The 21,630-nt window shown below is 38.9% G+C and overlaps 1 protein-coding gene across 2 annotated transcripts in view; it reads left to right on the forward strand.

The window, feature by feature from the left end:
• The window catches only part of L1CAM (L1 cell adhesion molecule), a 403,835-nt gene that overhangs the window by 244,485 nt on the left and 137,720 nt on the right, over positions 1–21,630 (forward strand). For both annotated transcript variants that reach the window (XM_053695800.1, XM_053695801.1), the window contains 2 exons: positions 3,007–3,203; positions 12,627–12,749. In XM_053695800.1, the coding sequence (XP_053551775.1) occupies positions 3,007–3,203; positions 12,627–12,749 (320 nt within the window). The remainder of the gene's footprint in view (positions 1–3,006; positions 3,204–12,626; positions 12,750–21,630) is intronic.

The raw sequence follows: 21,630 nt of genomic DNA on the forward strand, positions 1-21,630 counted from the left end.
AGACTGTGAAGGTTAAACACTAGATGTATTTGTACTTATAGAAACATTATCAGCATGAAACAATTTCTCATAACAAGTGCCACATACTTGAGCTGAAGAAGTAAGATCAGCCAATTTACAACATACCACACTTAGCTTTGGTAGATTTGTTTTCAGGCAAACTTGGTTCCTACAGTAATATCAGAGGCAGCATCAGTTTGAGACATCTTGAAAAAAGTAACAAAAAGAAAAATTAACATTTAAACAAAATATCACATTTCCTCAAAATAGCAGTTTGAGGAATGGGAAAACAATCTTATATGAAAAACAAAAGCAAATATCATAGCCCTCTGTAACAAATGAAAGCAGAGAACAAAAGAGGGAGAGTCTTAATACAACAAAATTTTGGCGCCAAAAATGACGCCAACAAAGATGACGCAAATGCTGAGAAAAAAACTTTTGGTGCCAAGGTTATATCAGGAAATTACATAACAGGCGCGACTTTGCGCTAAAAAAATTTGCATCAACGAAGACGTTTGAAATGACTCACGTCACAACAAACGCAACCTTCGCGCCAAGCCTTTGCAAGCCTAATTTGCCCGTGAAAATTAAAAAAACAGACCAAAGTTACAACTAGCTGAAACCTCAGGTAAGTAAAAAATATACAAAATTTTTCCCAAACATATTTTTCCATGCTGAAACTGTTAGACTGCAAAGGGAAATAAACATAGACCTGACTCATGGCAAATATATGCAATATATATTTAAAACTTAAAAAATATAAAGTGCCAAACATAGCTGAGAGTGTCTTAACAAAAGATATATACTTACCTGAAGACACCCATCCACATATAGCAGACAGCCAAACCAGTACTGAAACATAACAGCAGAGGTAATGGTAGAGGAGTATAATGTCGATCTGTAAAGGTAGGTGGCAGATGAATCCCCACGACTGAATTTACAGAGAGCCTTAGAATAGATTTCCCATAGGCGAAAACATGACATCATCAGGCAATACTCCCTTCACATCCCTCAGACAAACATTGTACTTTGAGAGGAACTGGGCTTCAAAATGCTTAGAAGCGCCTTTCACCGAAGGCAAAGTTTGTAAAACTAGGGTATGAGTGAGGTGGGAGGTGTATTTATAGGCATTTTTAGGTTTGGGTAACTTTGCCCCCTTCAGGTAGGAATGTATATCCTATAAGTCACTAGCTCATGGACTCTTGCCACTTGCATGAGAGAAAGAAACATTTATTCAAGAGACATTTTAAAAACTTAAACTGCAGTTTTCAGCTGCTGCTATCTATTCTAAAACTTAAAAAATGCTTTATTCACTAGTTAATCAACACATTACAAGTGAGCTGGTGTTTTAGTATAATTTCCTAAATTAAAAAATGTTCACAAAAAAAAGTCTCAGTTGTTAAAAGTGAAAAAAGAATTCTGCCTCTGCGCTAATGAGCTTTCCATTCTCTTTTATCACTGCATATAGCATTAGCATGACACAGATCAGCATTAGCATGACTCAGATAATGACACAGATCAGCATTAGCATGACTCAGATAATGACACAGATCAGCATTAGCATGACTCAGATAACGACACAGACCATTATTAGCATTACTCAGATAATGAAAATGATCAACTTTAGCATGACTCAGATAATGAAAACGATCAACATTAGCATGACTCAGATAATAGAAATACCAATGGGGCTAAGCACCTGCGGGATAACCCTTATCACAAGTCAATGTAAAAGAATTTGGTGAATATGATGTGGAAGTTACATTTATGCTTCAGATAATGACACAGATCAGCATTAGCATGACTCAGATAATGACACAGATCAGCATTAGCATGGCTCAGATAATGACACAAATCAGAAATAGCATGACTCAGATAATGACACAGATCAGCCTTAGCATTGATCAGATAATGACACAGATCAGCATTAGCATGATTCAGATAATGACACATATCAGCATTAGCATTACTCAGATAATGACACAAATCAGCATTAGCATGACTCAGATAATGACACAGATCAGCATTAGCATGACTCAGATAATGACACAGATCAGCATTAGCATGACTCTGATAATGACACAGATCAGCATTAGCATGACTCAGATAATAGAAATACCAATGGGGCTTAGCACCTGCGGGATAACCCTTATCACAAGTCAATTTAAAAGAATTTGGTGAATATGATGTGGAAGTTACATTTATGCTTCAGATAATGACACAGATCAGCATTAGCATGACTCAGATAATGACACAGATCAGCATTAGCATGGCTCAGATAATGACACAAATCAGAAATAGCATGACTCAGATAATGACACAGATCAGCCTTAGCATTGATCAGATAATGACACAGATCAGCATTAGCATGATTCAGATAATGACACATATCAGCATTAGCATTACTCAGATAATGACACAAATCAGCATTAGCATGACTCAGATAATGACACAGATCAGCATTAGCATGACTCAGATAATGACACAGATCAGCATTAGCATGACTCTGATAATGACACAGATCAGCATTAGCATGACTCAGATAATGACACAAATCAGAAATAGCATGACTCAGATAATGACACAGATCAGCCTTAGCATGGATCAGATAATGACACAGATCAGCATTAGCATGGATCAGATAATGACACCGATCAGCATTAACATGACTCAGTTAATGACACAGATCACCATATAGCATGACTCAGATAATGACATAGATCACCATATAGCATGACACAGATCAGCATTAGCATTGATCAGATAATGACACAGATCAGCATTAGCATGGATCAGATAATGACATAGATCACCATATAGCATGACTCAGATAATGACAGAGATCACCATATAGCATGACACAGATCAGCATTAGCATGACTTAGATAATGACACAGATCACCATATAGCATGACTCAGATAATGACAGAGATAAACAGGATTTGACATGTTTCCATACAATCAATATCACATGGACTTATTTGTCTTATCTTTGTCTGCCTGCAGGTACAGCTGGACCAAGGATGATGTAAGGTTTAATCCAGCAGATGACCACAGAGTGAAAACATCACAAGATTCTGGGACTTTAATCATCTCTAACACAAACGGGAACACAATGAGGGATTTCCAGGGCAAATATCGCTGCTATGCCAGTAACATCATAGGCACGGCTATCTCACACGAGATCACTGTAATCACTGAGAGTAAGGGGTCATTTTATTAATATTATGATTATTATTACTTATAAGAAGATATAAAGCATACAGGAGACAGTACAGTGAGCAGTAGATACACTTTGTTCATCACTGGTTCTCTTGTCTGCTTGGCATGATGGAGTTGGGTATGGTGCCACCTTTGTCATTACCAAAACTACTGCTGTAACTAGAGACAACTTAAGCTGAGTCTAGAGCAACTAGTAACACTCTCTGTCTTTCAGTATGGAATCCATGTGTAACTGCAAAATACTTCCATATAACCAAACTGGTACAGTTCCCAATACCCACCTATCTGGTGTTGTAAAATGCCCTCACTTCTAACACATGGAAAGGAATAAAGATTTGTGAGATGAGCAAGTATCTAAAGGCACATACCTCAAGGGCAGGTTGTCAATCAGTATCACATCTAGCAGACACTGCCCTGTATATACTCCTTCCAACCGCAGGCACTAACCTTCTGCATATTGTCTCCTCTTTACTACAGTTTATGTCATCTTCTCTTTTCAATCTAGTAGCAGAGGCGGTTCTGTTTATGTCCCATGCAAGCTGAGAGAGGGACAGAGAGAGGATACTTAGTTACTCTATAAAGAGATAAATGCTGTATAGGTAAATACTGTATGCACTGCTAGATCACTGTATGTGTGGCTAATCTCTATGGACAATTAGATACTATATAGGTAGCTACTGCATAGATGCATACTCTTTAAAGGGATTTATAATGTATAGGTGGCTACTTTAGTGATATTTTCTGTATGGAGATATTCTATAGAATCGTTTACACTATATAGGTAGATACTGCATAATTTCACACTGAACATATGTTTAGCTACTGTAAAGGTGGCTACTGTATTGATATATACTGTTTGGAAGGTCTCTATAAAAAGATATACACTGTATAAGTAGATACTGCATAGTTACATACTCTGTATACATATATTATTACCGGTTATTATATTCGGTTATTTGTAGAGCACCAACAGATTCGGCAGCGCTATAAACGAAGGCAGAGTACAACAAAACAATTATAGGGATCTAATGGGTAGAGGGCCCTGCCAAGAGTCGCACTGTTGTAGTCAGCTCTTAAGAAGTTGATCTACAAACAGCTGGACTCTTAGGCTTACATGCTAAGGGGGTTCAGGGGATAGCAGTGGAGGATAGGAACTGGTATAAAGAAAGGTTAGTGTAGGTTGTATGTATCCCTGAACAGTAGAGTCTTTAGGGAGCGCTTGAAGTTTTCAAAACTATGGTAGAGTCTAGTGGAGTGAGGCAGAGAGTTACATAAGATGGGAGCCAGTCTGGAGAAGTCCTGTAAACGGGAGTGTGATGAGGTAACGAGAGGAGGAGAGTAGGAGATCATGAGCAGAGCGAAGGGGACAGGAGGATGGAGAGTATCTGGAGACAAAGTCTGAGATATAGGGGGGAGCAGTGCAGTTGAGGGCTTTGTATGTCAGAGTGAGAATTTTGTGTTTAATCCTAGAGCCAAGAGGAAGCCAGTGAAGGGATTGGCAGAGAGGTGCAGCAGATGAAGAGCGACGTGTAAGGTAGATGAGCCTGGTAGAGTAGCTAATGTATAGGTGGCTACTCTCTCTCCTCTCTCTCTCTCTCTCTCTCTCTCTCTATATATATATATATATATATATATATATATATATATATATATATATATATATATATATATTGTATGGACAATTAGATACTCTATAAAAAAAGATATAAACTGTATAGGTAGATACTGTATAGGTACATATTGTATATGTTAAGGGTAAAGTAATAAATTGGGTAAACCTAGCATTACCAGGGTAAACCTGACATTACCCAAGCGGCTGTGGGTAAAGCCCGATGTAACATGATAAACCAGTATAGATGGATATAGGTATAACGTAAACAGACACTGACAATAAGAAGATGGTTGTAAGGAGACTCCTCTAGGACCAGGACCCTCTTGTTCTCCTCTGCTTCAGGACTCTGGTATCTACCCTGCAAAGTGTTTTCAAGTACTTGGAGAGCCATTCAGAGAACACACAAGAATATGTTTGTTGAACAGCTCTAATTTTATTGTTCAGGATAGCGAGCTTATATACCTTTCAGAATACATTGAAATCTGTAGTCATTAGCTCATTTCTACGATGAGGAAAAACATCTGGCATCCTGTAAGTTGTACATCACATTTGTCAGATATCCTTGAAGATATTAAGTAAATTTATGACTGACAGGAAAAAAGGAGTAATGTAGGATCTCAAAATATTTCAATCTGATGTATAGCTACCTTTGACCTAACTAAAATTCCTTACATCAGCAGTGTTTTCTCACACATAGCCCAATGGTTCAAAAGTACATATAAAATGTGTGTATAAAGGTCACTATGTGTCTAGCTACAATTGAATATTAAAGGGATACAGAAAAGATACATTAAGATACATTACAATTAAACATAACATATAAAAATGATACAATGTATATATATGCTCCCTAGATATTATAATATTCTTACAATAAGAGTTACAGCATATAGGTTTAACAAGTGACGTATTCATAATTACATCATTTCACATGGTATTTCTATAAGAACAAAGAAACCTCATAGAAAATATAATTGGAATAAAAGGAGTGTTAGGGAGTCATTTCTACAGGAATACACAGTAACTGGGCCTCCTAGCCCAGCACAAATCACAGCCGTTTGACATCTTGTAGAGATAACAATGCACATCTTCAGGGTCATTCTCAGGGCTATTATATCTATGCAAGTCTCCCTAACATCAGCATATCTCTTACTACATAATAAACCACTATAATAAAAAGTCTATATCATTACAAAATGGATGCTAATCATCACAAGATGGCTGCAGGGAACAAGATGGCTGCCGTCAGGTTCATATTACCCCTAACATACCATCCTTTTATTCTAACAGAATAACATAAAAATAGACTGACATAGAAAAGTAGTAAAACCTTATATTATGATATACTTTGTATAGGCTAATTGTCACTAGCATATCGGTACAGTCCCTCCAATACCTTCCATCTATCTTCCAGCCTTCCCAAAACTACCGGTCCACCGGCACAGAGACCCAACCAGCCCCCCATCTACCCCCAAACAACGCTGCATCGTCTATCTCTCCACCTGCATTGCTAGCACCCCAATATGTCCAACAGTTCCTTTTAAAGCATGACATAGCAACAGCACAACTGTCTCTAGGTGGCCTCTGATCACTTTAAGAACAGTGTTTGTCCATTTGAGAGCGCTGCACCTTGACACTTTGCTATAACACAGTTCTCCAACAGTTCATTTGCAGTAGGGTGCTTATCCACGGTTCTTCCGCAGGGAGATTACTGGAAAATCTGATGGTTTGTTCATGGGGTAGACAAGGCAACCAGTGGATACCCATGGCAAGCAAACACTCGAGTCACAGGGAGTCTAGGAAGCAAACAGAAACAGTACAGGATGAGTACACACCGCAATACAATCACAATTATGTCCAAATAAACGTCACTTTCATCCTATGTCATTTAAAATCAAACAAAACATTGTTGATATACAATACAAACTAAATACATTGACATTTCTCAAAGAATAATTTACAACTTCTCTATACACTTTTAAATGATACTTCATGAATACTACGCAAGTGAAAAGATACCATACTAATTAATAAAAGGGGAAAAATACATTTACTTTCATAAACTATAATTATGCTATTCCCTAAAACAAACATTTCTCTGTATATTTACTATAAACTTCTAGCTTAGACGTGTCCTCCTTATGTTCTAAAGGGTGAAGGGTCTAAGATATTATGATATATTGCAGCATTTTTCTGAAACATATTTTTATACTCAGTGGGCCATTCAATAGGGTACAATACTGCACAGTTCACAGTTACATTTATCTAAAAATTACTATGTTAAGCACATAAACTACAATGTGCATTAATACCAATGAAGCATATGACCTCTTATACCTAATATGTTCAATAAAAATAAAACAACTACAAGAGAATACAAAACAAGCAGTATAAGGAATCAAGTTAAAACAATACTCCCCTAATTTAATTGGTTGACCCTGTAACAGCATAACAGGACCTCCATATCGAGCGATAAGGCACAGTCCAGAGAAGGATAGTCTTTATGTCCTGAAGACACACATCAGAGGAGACAGTCATGGATTACCCAGAGTCCAGTTCTGGGGCTGGTACCAGCATGCAAAGCAAAGAATGGATCCAAAGATAGTTCAGTAACTTTTTTACTGCAGTATGGTGGTTAAAACAAGCTTGACAAAAGGTCTTTCATTTTCTTTTTTTTTCTTTCTTTAAAGGTTTACTTGCTTTCAATCTTTAATCTTTTGAAGAGTGCACTTATGGAAGTTTATCTGTACAGATTTTACCTAAATATGGAAAAAACTCAAAAATAATTCCGTTAGTGTTGTTGAATTTCTGGATACAGCTGCATGATCTCATCCTGCAAATACAAATATAGTGTTAAGAACCAAATATAGAAAAATATAGGGCACAGCTGGTGGTTAGGCAATAACATTGTAAGAGAAGATTCAAAACGTTTTAGGTTCACCTTCTTACCTAAAAACAATCACCCCTATCACATAAAGATACTCATCAATACTCATCAATACTTCCCCTTGTTTGCGTGATGAAACATCCCATGTGGCATGCAAACACAACATAACAAAAAACAAAAAGACAAATTATCCACTCCGCTCATGCCATGCAGAATACAATTCTCAATAGCCAGCAAAATCAAATACACCTCCACATGCAATATTCCATGCATACAGCACCTTACCACACGCATTCACGAAAAATAAAAACACAACATTCTCTTAGAAAACACTTAAACCAATTGTCCATTTTACAAAACAAAAACATGAACAGCCGACACAAACTTTTAACAACCAAATTAACCTGAAATTCAAAACCAATTCTGCCATTCCCAAACAACCATCTATACCGTTGTTCTGCAAATTCTACCATGTACAATTCTATGATATCATACTAATAATGCAATCACCTCAGAAGATCAATAAACTCCAGTTGCATATTTACAAATAAAATCCCTAACCATAAATTTACAAAAGAACACACAAACACCTAAGTATCCAATTTTGGGAATAATTAGATGATAATGATACAGCCACAGTTCTATATAGCTCCTGCTCGCTCCATGCACCATGCAAATCCACTGTTAAAGGGACATTTTAGTATAAATTAAACTTTCATTATTCAGATAGGACTTTTAATTTTAATCAACTTTCCAATTTACTTTTATCATCAAATTTTTTTCTTGGTAGTTCTTAGTTTAAACTAAACATAGTAGGGCTCATATGCTAATCTCTAAGCCTTTGAGGGCTGCCTCTTATCACAGGCTTTTTAAATCTCTTTCCAACACAGAGAGACAAAATACATGTGGGCCATATAGATAACACTGTGTTCAGGGCACAGGGGGTCATTTAAGATTCAGCACAAAACAATGCTAAATTTAAGACAACAGACCATAAACAGTTACAGTCATGTGACCAGGGAGCTGGAAGAATGCCCCTAGACACAAGGCAACTACAGAGGCAAAAAGCATACCAAACAACTGTGTTGGCATGCAACACTGTGGAATGGGCAATAAAGGGATTATTTCCCCTTTAAATTTTCCCAATGAGTCATTGGCCTTACTTATAATAAACATGTATACTGACATTCATTAAATAGCCTAAGCAAGATAACCAGCATAAAAACACACAGTGGGATGCAGGCTAGTTAAAGGGACATTTTACTCAAATTAAAATTATCTTTAATAGAAACTGCTGACACAGTTAAATATACTAGTGTTAGGCTTACAAGTAAACCTCTTCTGTCTTCTCTGTAAATATTTCCTTAAAATCTCAGATTTTATATCCCTTTAATATTTTCACTCCTCTGTTTGTCTTCATTTTTTTTTTTTTTTTAGTCTCACAGATCGTAACACTAATGATTGTAGACAACCTTATCAATTAGTTTGCATTTACAGAGAGAATTCAGTTACACTGCAAAAGAATAAATCTGCTAATTAAATGGTAGATTTAAAAAGTAATACAAAGAAAGGTCAAAAAATATATATTTTGCAAACTACTAATACAGTGTTATTGCTGCTACTAAATGACAATTTTATAGTGCTCTGCCCTACACACTGAGTTCTGATTTTACAGACAAACAATTCAACCCAATTACAATTTACTTTTATATATACACAAACTTGCAAATGCAAATTCTCCTACATTTGAAACTATTCAGCTTATATCACAAGTCATTACAAATACATTAATATAAAACAATTTTTACAGTACACTGTCCCCTTTAATGGACTAACCATTAATTACGTAAATTTACATATGTATATTTTCTAACCATAATTTAGGCTGCTTGTATGATTTACCACACAAATTTCACCTCTGTATTTGTAGCATGCCCTGCAGATTAATTTACTTGCAACAAAAACGGTACGCACTTTTAAATAAACTTTCAATTACAGCTTATAACTATATGTCATTGGGTGCACCAACTCTGTGCACAGACCTTACAAATACAAACATACGTCAACCTATTAATCATTCCAAAAACAGTTTCCATTTTTACCAGAGCGTGACAAAAAAAAAAAATCACACACCATCGCACTTTCAAAGCACTCTCAAAGCCGTTACCTTGCCACACAATTATCATTTAAAACTAAAACTGCACATGAATACCACATACTGTACTTAAAACATGCTGGTGACTTTAAAATACAGGTATTATAAAATAACATTACAACATATGTTTCTTGTACAGCTATACAGACAAGCTCATTTCATCTCGATACCAGAGATTCACTCCCCCTCTCTTTGTGTTTTTTTTTTTTGTTTTTTTTCAGGGAAAAACATATATTTATTTAATTTTTCCTCCAATTTTAAAATGTATTTGTATATATCTGAGTCTGAAAAGATGGCCATTTCCTCACAAATTCAGATAAATACATTTCAAATAATTAAATCTGTTACACTTAAATTCTCCTTTCATTACTGCACACACATACAACGGAACAGTTTTTTTTTAGATTTCTCTTCACTGACTCTACACAGCTGCTCACTGACAGATCTTTTTATGATCCCCCCTCCCTCTCTAGAGTGGGTGCTTTTCTGCCTGAAATAAACTTCTTCTTTAACAACACAAAAAGAGCAGCAGTAATAAATGCACATTCACCTTAATATATATTTTAAGCACAAAACAGCACAGTAAGTATATAGCAATCAAAAAAAAGCAAACTTTAAAAGCAATTAGAAAATGCAAAGGCAATACAGCAATTTGAAGTGTGCAAGCAGAAAAATCAAATGCAATACAGCAACAGATTGCGCATAGACAAAGATAGCAAAACAATTTCCAGGCTGTTACCAGAGTTTATGGATAATATGCAATAAATTTACCGAATTATACCCCTTTATTTTACAACATATATACCGCATACAACACTTATTATACCACATTAAATCCTTATATTCCAACAGAGACTCGAACTCCGTTTTTAACCTTAAAAATACTATATTTTAAACCAATAAAAACATATGTCTCTAGAGGACTCTAACCTATCATATGTCACTGGAGGCCTCTAACCTCAGCATATGTCACCTGGAGGCCTCTAACCTCCGAAACCAATAAATATGTATCATTCAAAGGACCTCTAACCTCAGATACCATATCTAATAAATAAAAACAATTAACATGTATCATTCAGAGGACTCTAACCTCAGATACCATGTAATCATGTATCTCTTGGAGGCCTCTAACCTCAGATACTACTTTATAACCAAAACAATTTTTACCAAAAATTTCCATAAAAAAAAAAAAAGCACCTTTAATAATACATATATACACAACATACACATGCATAACATACATACACATTCCCCACTATATATTTTTTTTTTTATAGATAACCTGAGTGTCTGGTCCTATAGGGTTCTAGTTTGACAATGGGTAAGCAAAAAACAGTGCAAAACAAGTGTTTTACTCACCCCTTGACAAGCTATCACTTCTAGACACCATTTGTAAGGAGACTCCTCTAGGACCAGGACCCTCTTGTTCTCCTCTGCTTCAGGACTCTGGTATCTACCCTGCAAAGTGTTTTCAAGTACTTGGAGAGCCATTCAGAGAACACACAAGAATATGTTTGTTGAACAGCTCTAATTTTATTGTTCAGGATAGCGAGCTTATATACCTTTCAGAATACATTGAAATCTGTAGTCATTAGCTCATTTCTACGATGAGGAAAAACATCTGGCATCCTGTAAGTTGTACATCACATTTGTCAGATATCCTTGAAGATATTAAGTAAATTTATGACTGACAGGAAAAAAGGAGTAATGTAGGATCTCAAAATATTTCAATCTGATGTATAGCTACCTTTGACCTAAACTAAAATTCCTTACTATCAGCAGTTGTTTTCTCACACATAGCCCAATGGTTCAAAAGTACATATAAAATTGTGTATAAGGTCACTATGTGTCTAGCTACAATTGAATATTAAAGGGATACAGAAAAGATACATTTAGATACATTACAATTAAACAATAACATATAAAAATGATACAATGTATATTTATGCCTTCCCTAGATATTATAATATTCTTACAATAAGAGTTACAGCATATAGGTTTAACAAGTGACGTATTCATAATTACATCATTTCACATGGTATTTCTATAAGAACAAAGAAACTCATAGAAAATATATTGGAATTAAAAAGGAGTGTTAGGGAGTCATTGTCTACAGGAATACACAGTAACTGGGCCTCCTAGCCCAGCACAAATCACAGCCGTTTGACATCTTGTAGAGATAACAATGCACATCTTCAGGGTCATTCTCAGGGCTATTATATCTATGCAAGTCTACCCTAACATCAGCATATCTCTTACTACATAATAAACCACTATAATAAAGTCTAATTCATTACAAAATGGATGCTATCATCACAAGATGGCTGCAGGGAACAAGATGGCCTGCCGTCAGGTTCATATTACCCCTAACAATGGTCAATCAAGCAGAGTAATCAGCACCAATGTAAGTGTCGCTTGCTGCCCAGGCCCTCACACCAGCAGCCCTCAATATACACAAAGTCAAGTATGTAGCTGCACCACTTATATTATCAATTTATTGCAAGTGCAACAAAACAAAAGCAACATTTCGGACCAGTCAGTCCTTAATCATTCATGATTAAGGACTGTTTGGTCCGAATGTTGCTTTTGTATTGCTTCACTTGCAATAAATTGATATGGAAAAAGAAGATGCTCATTTGTGTCCACACGCTCTTGTGCTTCAGGGTTTGGAATGTGACCACATAAGTCCTCTGAGCATTAGTCCAACTGACCAAAGGCTAAATGAACTGATGTGCTGCTTTATTCACCAGGAATGCCCAAGTGGCAGAAGGAGAATTCTTCCCTCGTTGTTGTTGAAGAGGGTAAATCGCTAATTTTACCCTGTAACCCCCCTAAGAGTGCCGTCCCCGCTCGGGTCTTCTGGATGGACAAGAGTAAGTATTGGTCTGGGACTGTAGTGCATTATTAGTTTTATAACAGGTTGTGTCTTTATTCACACCCAAACAACGCAACACGTTGTGCATCAAGTAGCTAATTACCAATGGGATTAGTGAATAATGGCAGCTAAAATTTTACTGATCATAAAATACATTTAGAAATTCTTTTTTTTTTTTTTTTTGCATCAAATAAAACAGTAAGGGCTAGATTACAAGTGGAGTGCTAAATTATTGTGTGCCCGCAAATGGACACAAGTGATTGGTTCTTGCTCCAGCGAGCTTGTGGTAGCAATTAGTGCTCAGAAAATTAACCAGAGATCTGATCTCCGATTAATTTTCTAAATGTGCCCCAAATGCACTCAAAATAAAGGGCATTGTAGTTTTTTATTTTAAAAAAATTTAGTTTTGGGAGTGGGGTTTTTGAAGAAAAAACCCACATATTAACACATTCATATATATGTATATAGTCATATACATATATATTTAAAAATATGCTGCCATCGCTGCGCTACTTACCTCTTCGCTGCGCTACTTACCTCTTTGATGCACAAGGTTCTGATTCCGTCTCTGATGGCATCCGAATGAGGCTCCCATTGGAGCCTATGGAAGTGCACTCTTGTGAGCGCAATGCTTCAGTGCAATTACATTGCATTTAACTTGTAATACCAGCACACATTAGCGTGCGCTGGTATTACATAGTGAAGAGCAAATATCGCTTCAGCGAAAGCGATATATTGTGCTCCACTTATATTCTGTTCCTAAAGGTTTTCAGCATATACCTGTTGATCATCAGATCAGTCAGTTAGCCACCAGCTGTACACTCACCATAGTATCTTCAAGCAATAATATTTCACTCAGCCAGAGCTTTCTTTAGTATATTTATATGGGTTTCCATGAAAATTACTTTGGGATATATGCAATAAAACATATTTGCTCTGTGTGGTCCCTCTGGTCTGAGTTATCTTGCCCATGGGTATCCACAAGGGGGGGGGGGGCAATTGCCCCCCTGGATTTTCCTCTCCACCTGGAGTACAAACTTCAGAAAACAAAAGGGCATCTGAATGTCCATTTTTTTCTTTTAATTCCCCTGAATGTAGCTCTGTTAAGCACATTGTTCTGGGAGTTACATAGCATTTTGTGATTTGTAGTTCCCTATTTCCCTCTCAATATTGTACTACTAGAATTCTGGACTCTAATTCCCTGCATGCATTGTATAGTGATGGGGAGTAAGCTTCCTGGAAGGCAGAAAGTTTTGCATGAGACTACATTCCCTTCTCTATGAGCCATGTAGGGGGTTTCCACTATTATTATTCATTGATATAAAACATGTGTATTGTTAAACACATCTGTCATATCCTGCACTCATACACATAACATATAAACTGAGCGTAACAGAACATATAAACTCTAATCCACATTATTAGCATTGATATCATTAGAAAAGCAGCTCCACACATTGCAAACCAATGATCACATGGTACACCTCTGTCATGCCCGTGTCCAAGATTGAACCTGGGTCTCTGTTTTCTTGGGCCTGAAGTTTTCCCCATGTGCCACTGGAGGGCTTTGGTTCAGCTTTAATCTTCAGAGTCCTGCTGCCAGCAGTGGCTTGCTCTCTGACTCCACCTGCCTGTCAGCTGTAGGCAGTTCTGTAATCAACTACAGACTATTTAAGGCTACCTTCCAAACCACTCCCTGCCCTGACATTGAGCCAGTTTTCTCTTGTTAAGTGTATCCAGTCCACGGATCATCCATTACTTATGGGATATTCTCCTTCCCAACAGGAAGTTGCAAGAGGATCACCCACAGCAGAGCTGCTATATAGCTCCTCCCCTAACTGCCATATCCAGTCATTCTCTTGCAACCCTCAACAAAGATGGAGGTCGTAAGAGGAGAGTGGTGTTTTATACTTAGTTTATTTCTTCAATCAAAAGTTTGTTATTTTTAAATGGTACCGGAGTGTGCTGTTTATCTCAGGCAGTATTTAGAAGAAGAATCTGCCTGCATTTTCTATGATCTTAGCAGAAGTAACTAAGATCCATGGCTGTTCTCACATATTCTGAGGAGTGAGGTAACTTCAGAGAGGGAATGGCGTGCAGGTTTTCCTGCAATAAGGTATGTGCAGTTAATATTTTTCTAGGGATGGAATTTGCTAGAAAATGCTGCTTATACCGGATTAATGTAAGTAAAGCCTTAAATGCAGTGATAGCTACTGGTATCAGGCTTATTAATAGAGATGCATACTCTTATAAAAATGTAATATAAAACGTTTGCTGGCATGTTAATCGTTTTTATATATGTTTGGTGACAAAACTTATTGGGGCCTAGTTTTCTCTTGTTAAGTGTATCCAGTCCACGGATCATCCATTACTTATGGGATATTAACTCCTCCCCAACAGGAAGTGCAAGAGGATTCACCCAGCAGAGCTGCTATATAGCTCCTCCCCTAACTGCCATTACCAGTCATTCTCTTGCACCCAACGAATAGATAGGATGTGTGAGAGGACTGTGGTGATTATACTTAGTTTCATACCTTCAATCAAAAGTTTGTTATTTTATAATAGCACCGGAGTGTGTTATTCCTTCTCTGGTAGAATTTGAAGAAGAATCTACCTGAGTTTTTCTATGATTTTACCCGGAGTAGTTAAGATCATATTGCTGTTTCTCGGCCATCTGAGGAGAGGTAAACTTCAGATCAGGGGACAGCGGGCAGATTAATCTGCAAAGAGGTATGTAGCAGCTTATTATTTTCTGACAATGGAATTGATGAGAAAATTCTGCCATACCGATATAATGTAAACTCAGCCTTAAATGCAGTAGCAGCAACTGGTATCAGGCTGTCATGTATGTATATTTTACACTTCAGTATTCTGGGGAATGGCACTTCACTGGAATTATACTGTATGCATAAAACTTTAGCCTAATTTGCAGGGACTAGCAACAGGCTCTTTAATAACACTCAATTTATTAATGTTAAACGTTTTTTGCTGGCATGTAAAATCGTTTAATTTTCTGAGGTACTGGGTGAAAAAATGTTTTGGGCACTATTTTTTTTTCCACTTGGCAGTCGTTTTATTTAATTTATGACAGTTTACTGATCTCTCTCACTGTTATGTGTGAGGGGGAGATTCAGTCAGAAGTTTATTGTCTTCCCTGCATGATCCGGTTCATCTCTACAGAACTCAGGGGTCTTCAAAACTTGTTTTGAGGGAGGTAATCACTCACAGCAGAGCTGTGAGATTGTAGTTGACTGTGATAAAAAAACGTTTATTTTTCTGCTATCAGGGTTAGTTATCCTTTGCTAATGGGAGCAATCCTTTGCTAAAATTGTGTTTTTTACAAAGATTTGATGCTATAACTTTTCAGTTTATTAATTTTCAACTGTCATAACTTTTTCTGTGCTTCTTATAGGCACAGTACGTTTTCATATTATAGTAAATTACTTGAAAAGTATTTCCAAGTTGCTAGTTTATTTGCTAGTGTGTTAAACATGTCTGATTCAGAGGAAGATATCTGTGCTATATGTGCTAAAGCCAAAGTGGAGCCCAATAGAAATTTATGTACTAACTGTATTGATGCTACTTTAAATAAAAGTCAATCTGTACAAATTGAACATATTTCACCAAACAACGAGGGGAGAGTTATGCCGACTAACTCGCCTCACGTGTCAGTACCTGCATCTCCCGCTCGGGAGGTGCGTGATATTGTAGCGCCGAGTACATCTGGGCGGCCATTACAAATCACATTACAGGATATGGCTACTGTTATGACTGAAGTTTTGGCTAAATTACCAGAACTAAGAGGTAAGCGTGATCACTCTGGGGTGAGAACAGAGTGCGCTGATAATATTAGGGCCATGTCAGACACTGCGTCACAATTTGCAGAACATGAGGACGGAGAGCTTCATTCTGCGGGTGACGGTTCTGATCCAAACAAACTGGATTCAGATATTTAAAATTTTAAATTTAAGCTGGAAAACCTCTGTGTATTACTAGGGGAGGTGTTAGCGGCTCTGAATGATTGTAACACAGTTGCAATACCAGAGAAAATGTGTAGGTTGGATAAATATTTTGCGGTACCGGCGAGTACTGACGTTTTTCCTATACCTAAGAGACTTACTGAAATTGTTACTAAGGAGTGGGATAGACCCGGTGTGCCGTTCTCACCCCCTCCGATATTTAGAAAGATGTTTCCAATAGACGTCACCACACGGGACTTATGGCAAACGGTCCCTAAGGTGGAGGGAGCAGTTTCTACTTTAGCTAAGCGTACCACTATCCCGGTGGAGGATAGCTGTGCCTTTTCAGATCCAATGGATAAAAAGTTAGAGGGTTACCTTAAGAAAATGTTTGTTCAACAAGGTTTTATATTGCAACCTCTTGCATGCATTGCGCCTGTCACGGCTGCAGCAGCATTTTGGTTTGAGTCTATGGAAGAGACACTTGAATCAGCTCCATTAGATGAGATTACACACAAGCTTAAAGCCCTTAAGTTAGCTAACTCATTTATTTCAGATGCCGTAGTACATTTAACTAAACTTACGGCTAAGAATTCCGGATTCGCCATTCAGGCACGCAGAGCACTGTGGCTAAAATCCTGGTCAGCTGACGTTACTTCTAAATCTAAATTGCTTAATATACCTTTCAAAGGGCAGACCTTATTCGGGCCCGGGTTGAAAGAAATTATCGCTGACATTACAGGAGGTAAAGGCCATGCCCTGCCTCAAGACAAAGCCAAACCTAAGGCTAGACAGTCTAATTTTCGTTCCTTTCGTAATTTCAAAGCAGGAGCAGCATCAACTTCCTCTGCACCAAAACAGGAAGGAGCTGTTGCTCGCTACAGACAAGGCTGGAGACCTAACCAGTCCTGGAACAAGGGCAAGCAGGCCAGGAAACCTGCTGCTGCCCCTAAGACAGCATGAATCGAGGGCCCCCGATCCGGGAACGGATCTAGTGGGGGGCAGACTTTCTCTCTTCGCCCAGGCTTGGGCAAGAGATGTCCAGGATCCCTGGGCGTTAGAGATCATATCTCAGGGATACCTTCTAGACTTCAAATTCTCTCCCCCAAGAGGGAGATTTCATCTGTCAAGGTTGTCAACAAACCAAATAAAGAAAGAGGCGTTTCTACGCTGCGTACAAGATCTTTTATTAATGGGAGTGATCCATCCGGTTCCGCGGTCGGAACAAGGACAAGGGTTTTACTCAAATCTGTTTGTGGTTCCCAAAAAAGAGGGAACTTTCAGGCCAATCTTGGATTTAAAGATCCTAAACAAATTCCTAAGAGTTCCATCGTTCAAAATGGAAACTATTCGGACAATTTTACCCATGATCCAAAAGGGTCAGTACATGACCACAGTGGATTTAAAGGATGCTTACCTTCACATACCGATTCACAAAGATCATTACCGGTATCTAAGGTTTGCCTTTCTAGACAGGCATTACCAGTTTGTAGCTCTTCCATTCGGATTGGCTACGGCTCCGAGAATCTTCACAAAGGTTCTGGGTGCTCTTCTGGCGGTACTAAGACCGCGAGGAATTGCGGTAGCTCCGTACCTAGACGACATTCTGATACAAGCTTCAAGCTTTCAAACTGCCAAGTCTCATACAGAGTTAGTACTGGCATTTCTAAGGTCGCATGGATGGAAGGTGAACGAAAAGAAGAGTTCTCTCTTTCCACTCACAAGAGTTCCCTTCTTGGGGACTCTTATAGATTCTGTAGAAATGAAGATTTACCTGACAGAAGACAGGTTAACAAAGCTTCAAAATGCATGCCGTGTCCTTCATTCCATTCAACACCCGTCAGTAGCTCAATGCATGGAGGTGATCGGCTTAATGGTAGCAGCAATGGACATAGTACCCTTTGCACGCCTACATCTCAGACCGCTGCAATTGTGCATGCTAAGTCAGTGGAATGGGGATTACTCAGACTTGTCCCCTACTCTGAATCTGGATCAAGAGACCAGAAATTCTCTTCTATGGTGGCTTTCTCGGCCACATCTGTCCAGGGGGATGCCATTCAGCAGGCCGGACTGGACAATTGTAACAACAGACGCCAGCCTACTAGGTTGGGGCGCTGTCTGGAATTCTCTGAAGGCTCAGGGACAATGGAATCAGGAGGAGAGTCTCCTACCAATAAACATTCTGGAATTGAGAGCAGTTCTCAATGCCCTTCTGGCTTGGCCCCAGTTAACAACTCGGGGGTTCATCAGGTTTCAGTCGGACAACATCACGACTGTAGCTTACATCAACCATCAGGGAGGGACAAGAAGCTCCCTAGCAATGATGGAAGTATCAAAGATAATTCGCTGGGCAGAGTCTCACTCTTGCCACCTGTCAGCAATCCACATCCCGGGAGTGGAGAACTGGGAGGCGGATTTCTTAAGTCGTCAGACTTTTCATCCGGGGGAGTGGGAACTTCATCCGGAGGTCTTTGCCCAAATACTTCGACGTTGGGGCAAACCAGAGATAGATCTCATGGCGTCTCGACAGAACGCCAAGCTTCCTCGTTACGGGTCCAGATCCAGGGATCCGGGAGCGGTTCTGATAGATGCTTTGACAGCACCTTGGACCTTCGGGATGGCTTATGTGTTTCCACCCTTCCCGATGCTTCCTCGATTGATTGCCAGAATCAAACAGGAGAGAGCATCAGTGATTCTAATAGCGCCTGCATGGCCATGCAGGACTTGGTATGCAGATCTAGTGGACATGTCATCCTGTCCACCTTGGTCGCTACCTCTGAAACAGGACCTTCTGATCCAGGGTCCCTTCAAACATCAAAATCTAATTTCTCTGAAGCTGACTGCTTGGAAATTGAACGCTTGATTTTATCAAAACGTGGTTTTTCTGAGTCAGTTATTGATACCTTAATACAGGCTAGGAAGCCTGTTACCAGAAAGATTTACCATAAGATATGGCGCAAATACTTATATTGGTGCGAATCCAAGAGTTACTCATACAGGCCCATTTATCAAGCTCCGTACGGAGCTTGAAGGGCCGTGTTTCTGGCGAGTCTTCAGACTCACCAGAAACACAACTTATGAAGCAGCGGTCTAAAGACCGCTGCTCCATAACCCTGTCCGCCTGCTCTGAGCAGGCGGACAGGAATCGCCGGACATCAACCCGATCGAATGCGATCGGGATGATTGACAGCTCCCTGCTGGCGGCCGCGAGTCAGCAGGGGGCGGCGTTGCACCAGCAGCTCTTGTGAGCTGCTGGTGCAATGTTAAATGCGGAGAGCGTATTGCTCTCCGCATTTAGCGAGGTCTTGCGGACCTGATCCGCAGTGTCGGATCAGGTCCGCAAGCCCTTTGATAAATGGGCCTGATGAAGTAAGGTTAGGATTCCAAGGATATTGTCTTTTCTACAAGAAGGTTTAGAAAAGGGTTTATCCGCTAGTTCCTTAAAGGGACAGATTTCAGCTCTGTCCATTCTTTTACACAAACGTCTGTCAGAAGTTCCGGACGTTCAAGCTTTTTGTCAGGCTTTAGCTAGGATCAAGCCTGTGTTTAAAACTGTTGCTCCACCATGGAGTTTGAACTTAGTTCTTAATGTTTTACAGGGGGTTCCGTTTGAACCCCTTCATTCCATTGATATCAAGTTGTTATCTTGGAAAGTTCTGTTTTTAATGGCGATTTCCTCGGCTCGAAGAGTCTCTGAGTTATCTGCCTTACATTGTGATTCTCCTTATCTGATTTTTCATTCAGACAAGGTAGTTCTGCGTACTAAACCTGGGTTCCTACCTAAGGTGGTCACTAACAGGAATATCAATCAAGAGATTGTGGTTCCATCTTTGTGTCCTAATCCTTCTTCGATTAGGATTAGATTAGATGTAGTCCGTGCCCTGAAATTTTATCTACAGGCAACTAAGGATTTTCGACAAACGTCTTCCCTGTTTGTCGTTTATTCTGGTCAGAGGAGAGGTCAAAAAGCTTCGGCTACCTCTCTCTCCTTTTGGCTTCGTAGCATAATACGGTTAGCCTATGAGACTGCTGGACAGCAGCCTCCTGAAAGAATTACAGCACATTCTACTAGAGCTGTGGCTTCCACTTGGGCCTTTAAGAATGAGGCTTCTGTTGAACAGATTTGCAAGGCTGCAACTTGGTCTTCTCTTCATACTTTTTCCAAATTTTACAAATTTGACACTTTTGCTTCTTCGGAGGCTGTTTTTTTTGGGAGAAAGGTTCTTCAGGCAGTGGTTCCTTCCGTATAAAGAGCCTGCCTGTCCCTCCCGTCATCCGTGTACTTTAGCTTTGGTATTGGTATCCCATAAGTAATGGATGATCCGTGGACTGGATACACTTAACAAGAGAAAACATAATTTATGCTTACCTGATAAATTTATTTCTCTTGTAGTGTATCCAGTCCACGGCCCGCCCTGTCACTTTAAGGCAGGTAATTTTTCCATTAAACTACAGTCACCACTGCACCCTATGGTTTTCCTTTCTCTGCATGTTTTCGGTCGAATGACTGGTAATGGCAGTTAGGGGAGGAGCTATATAGCAGCTCTGCTGGGTGAATCCTCTTGCACTTCCTGTTGGGGAGGAGTTAATATCCCATAAGTAATGGATGATCCGTGGACTGGATACACTACAAGAGAAATAAATTTATCAGGTAAGCATAAATTATGTTTTTTTCCACATGGCTGGTTTGATTTCTGCCTAGAGACAGTTTCCTGAAGCTTTCCACTGTTGCAATATGAGTGGGAAGGGCCTATTTTAGTGCTTTTCTGTGCAGGTAAAAATACTGACAGAGACATTCAGATTCCCTCTGCATGATACAGGACATCTCTGAAGGGCTCAAAAGGCTTCAAAGTCGTGTTTGAGGAGGGTAACAATCACAGTAGACTGTGGCAGTTGTTGTGACTGTGTTTAAAAAAAACG

Source organism: Bombina bombina, chromosome 12 (genome assembly GCF_027579735.1).
Source record: "Bombina bombina isolate aBomBom1 chromosome 12, aBomBom1.pri, whole genome shotgun sequence".
In the NCBI taxonomy this organism is placed as follows: domain Eukaryota; kingdom Metazoa; phylum Chordata; class Amphibia; order Anura; family Bombinatoridae; genus Bombina; species Bombina bombina.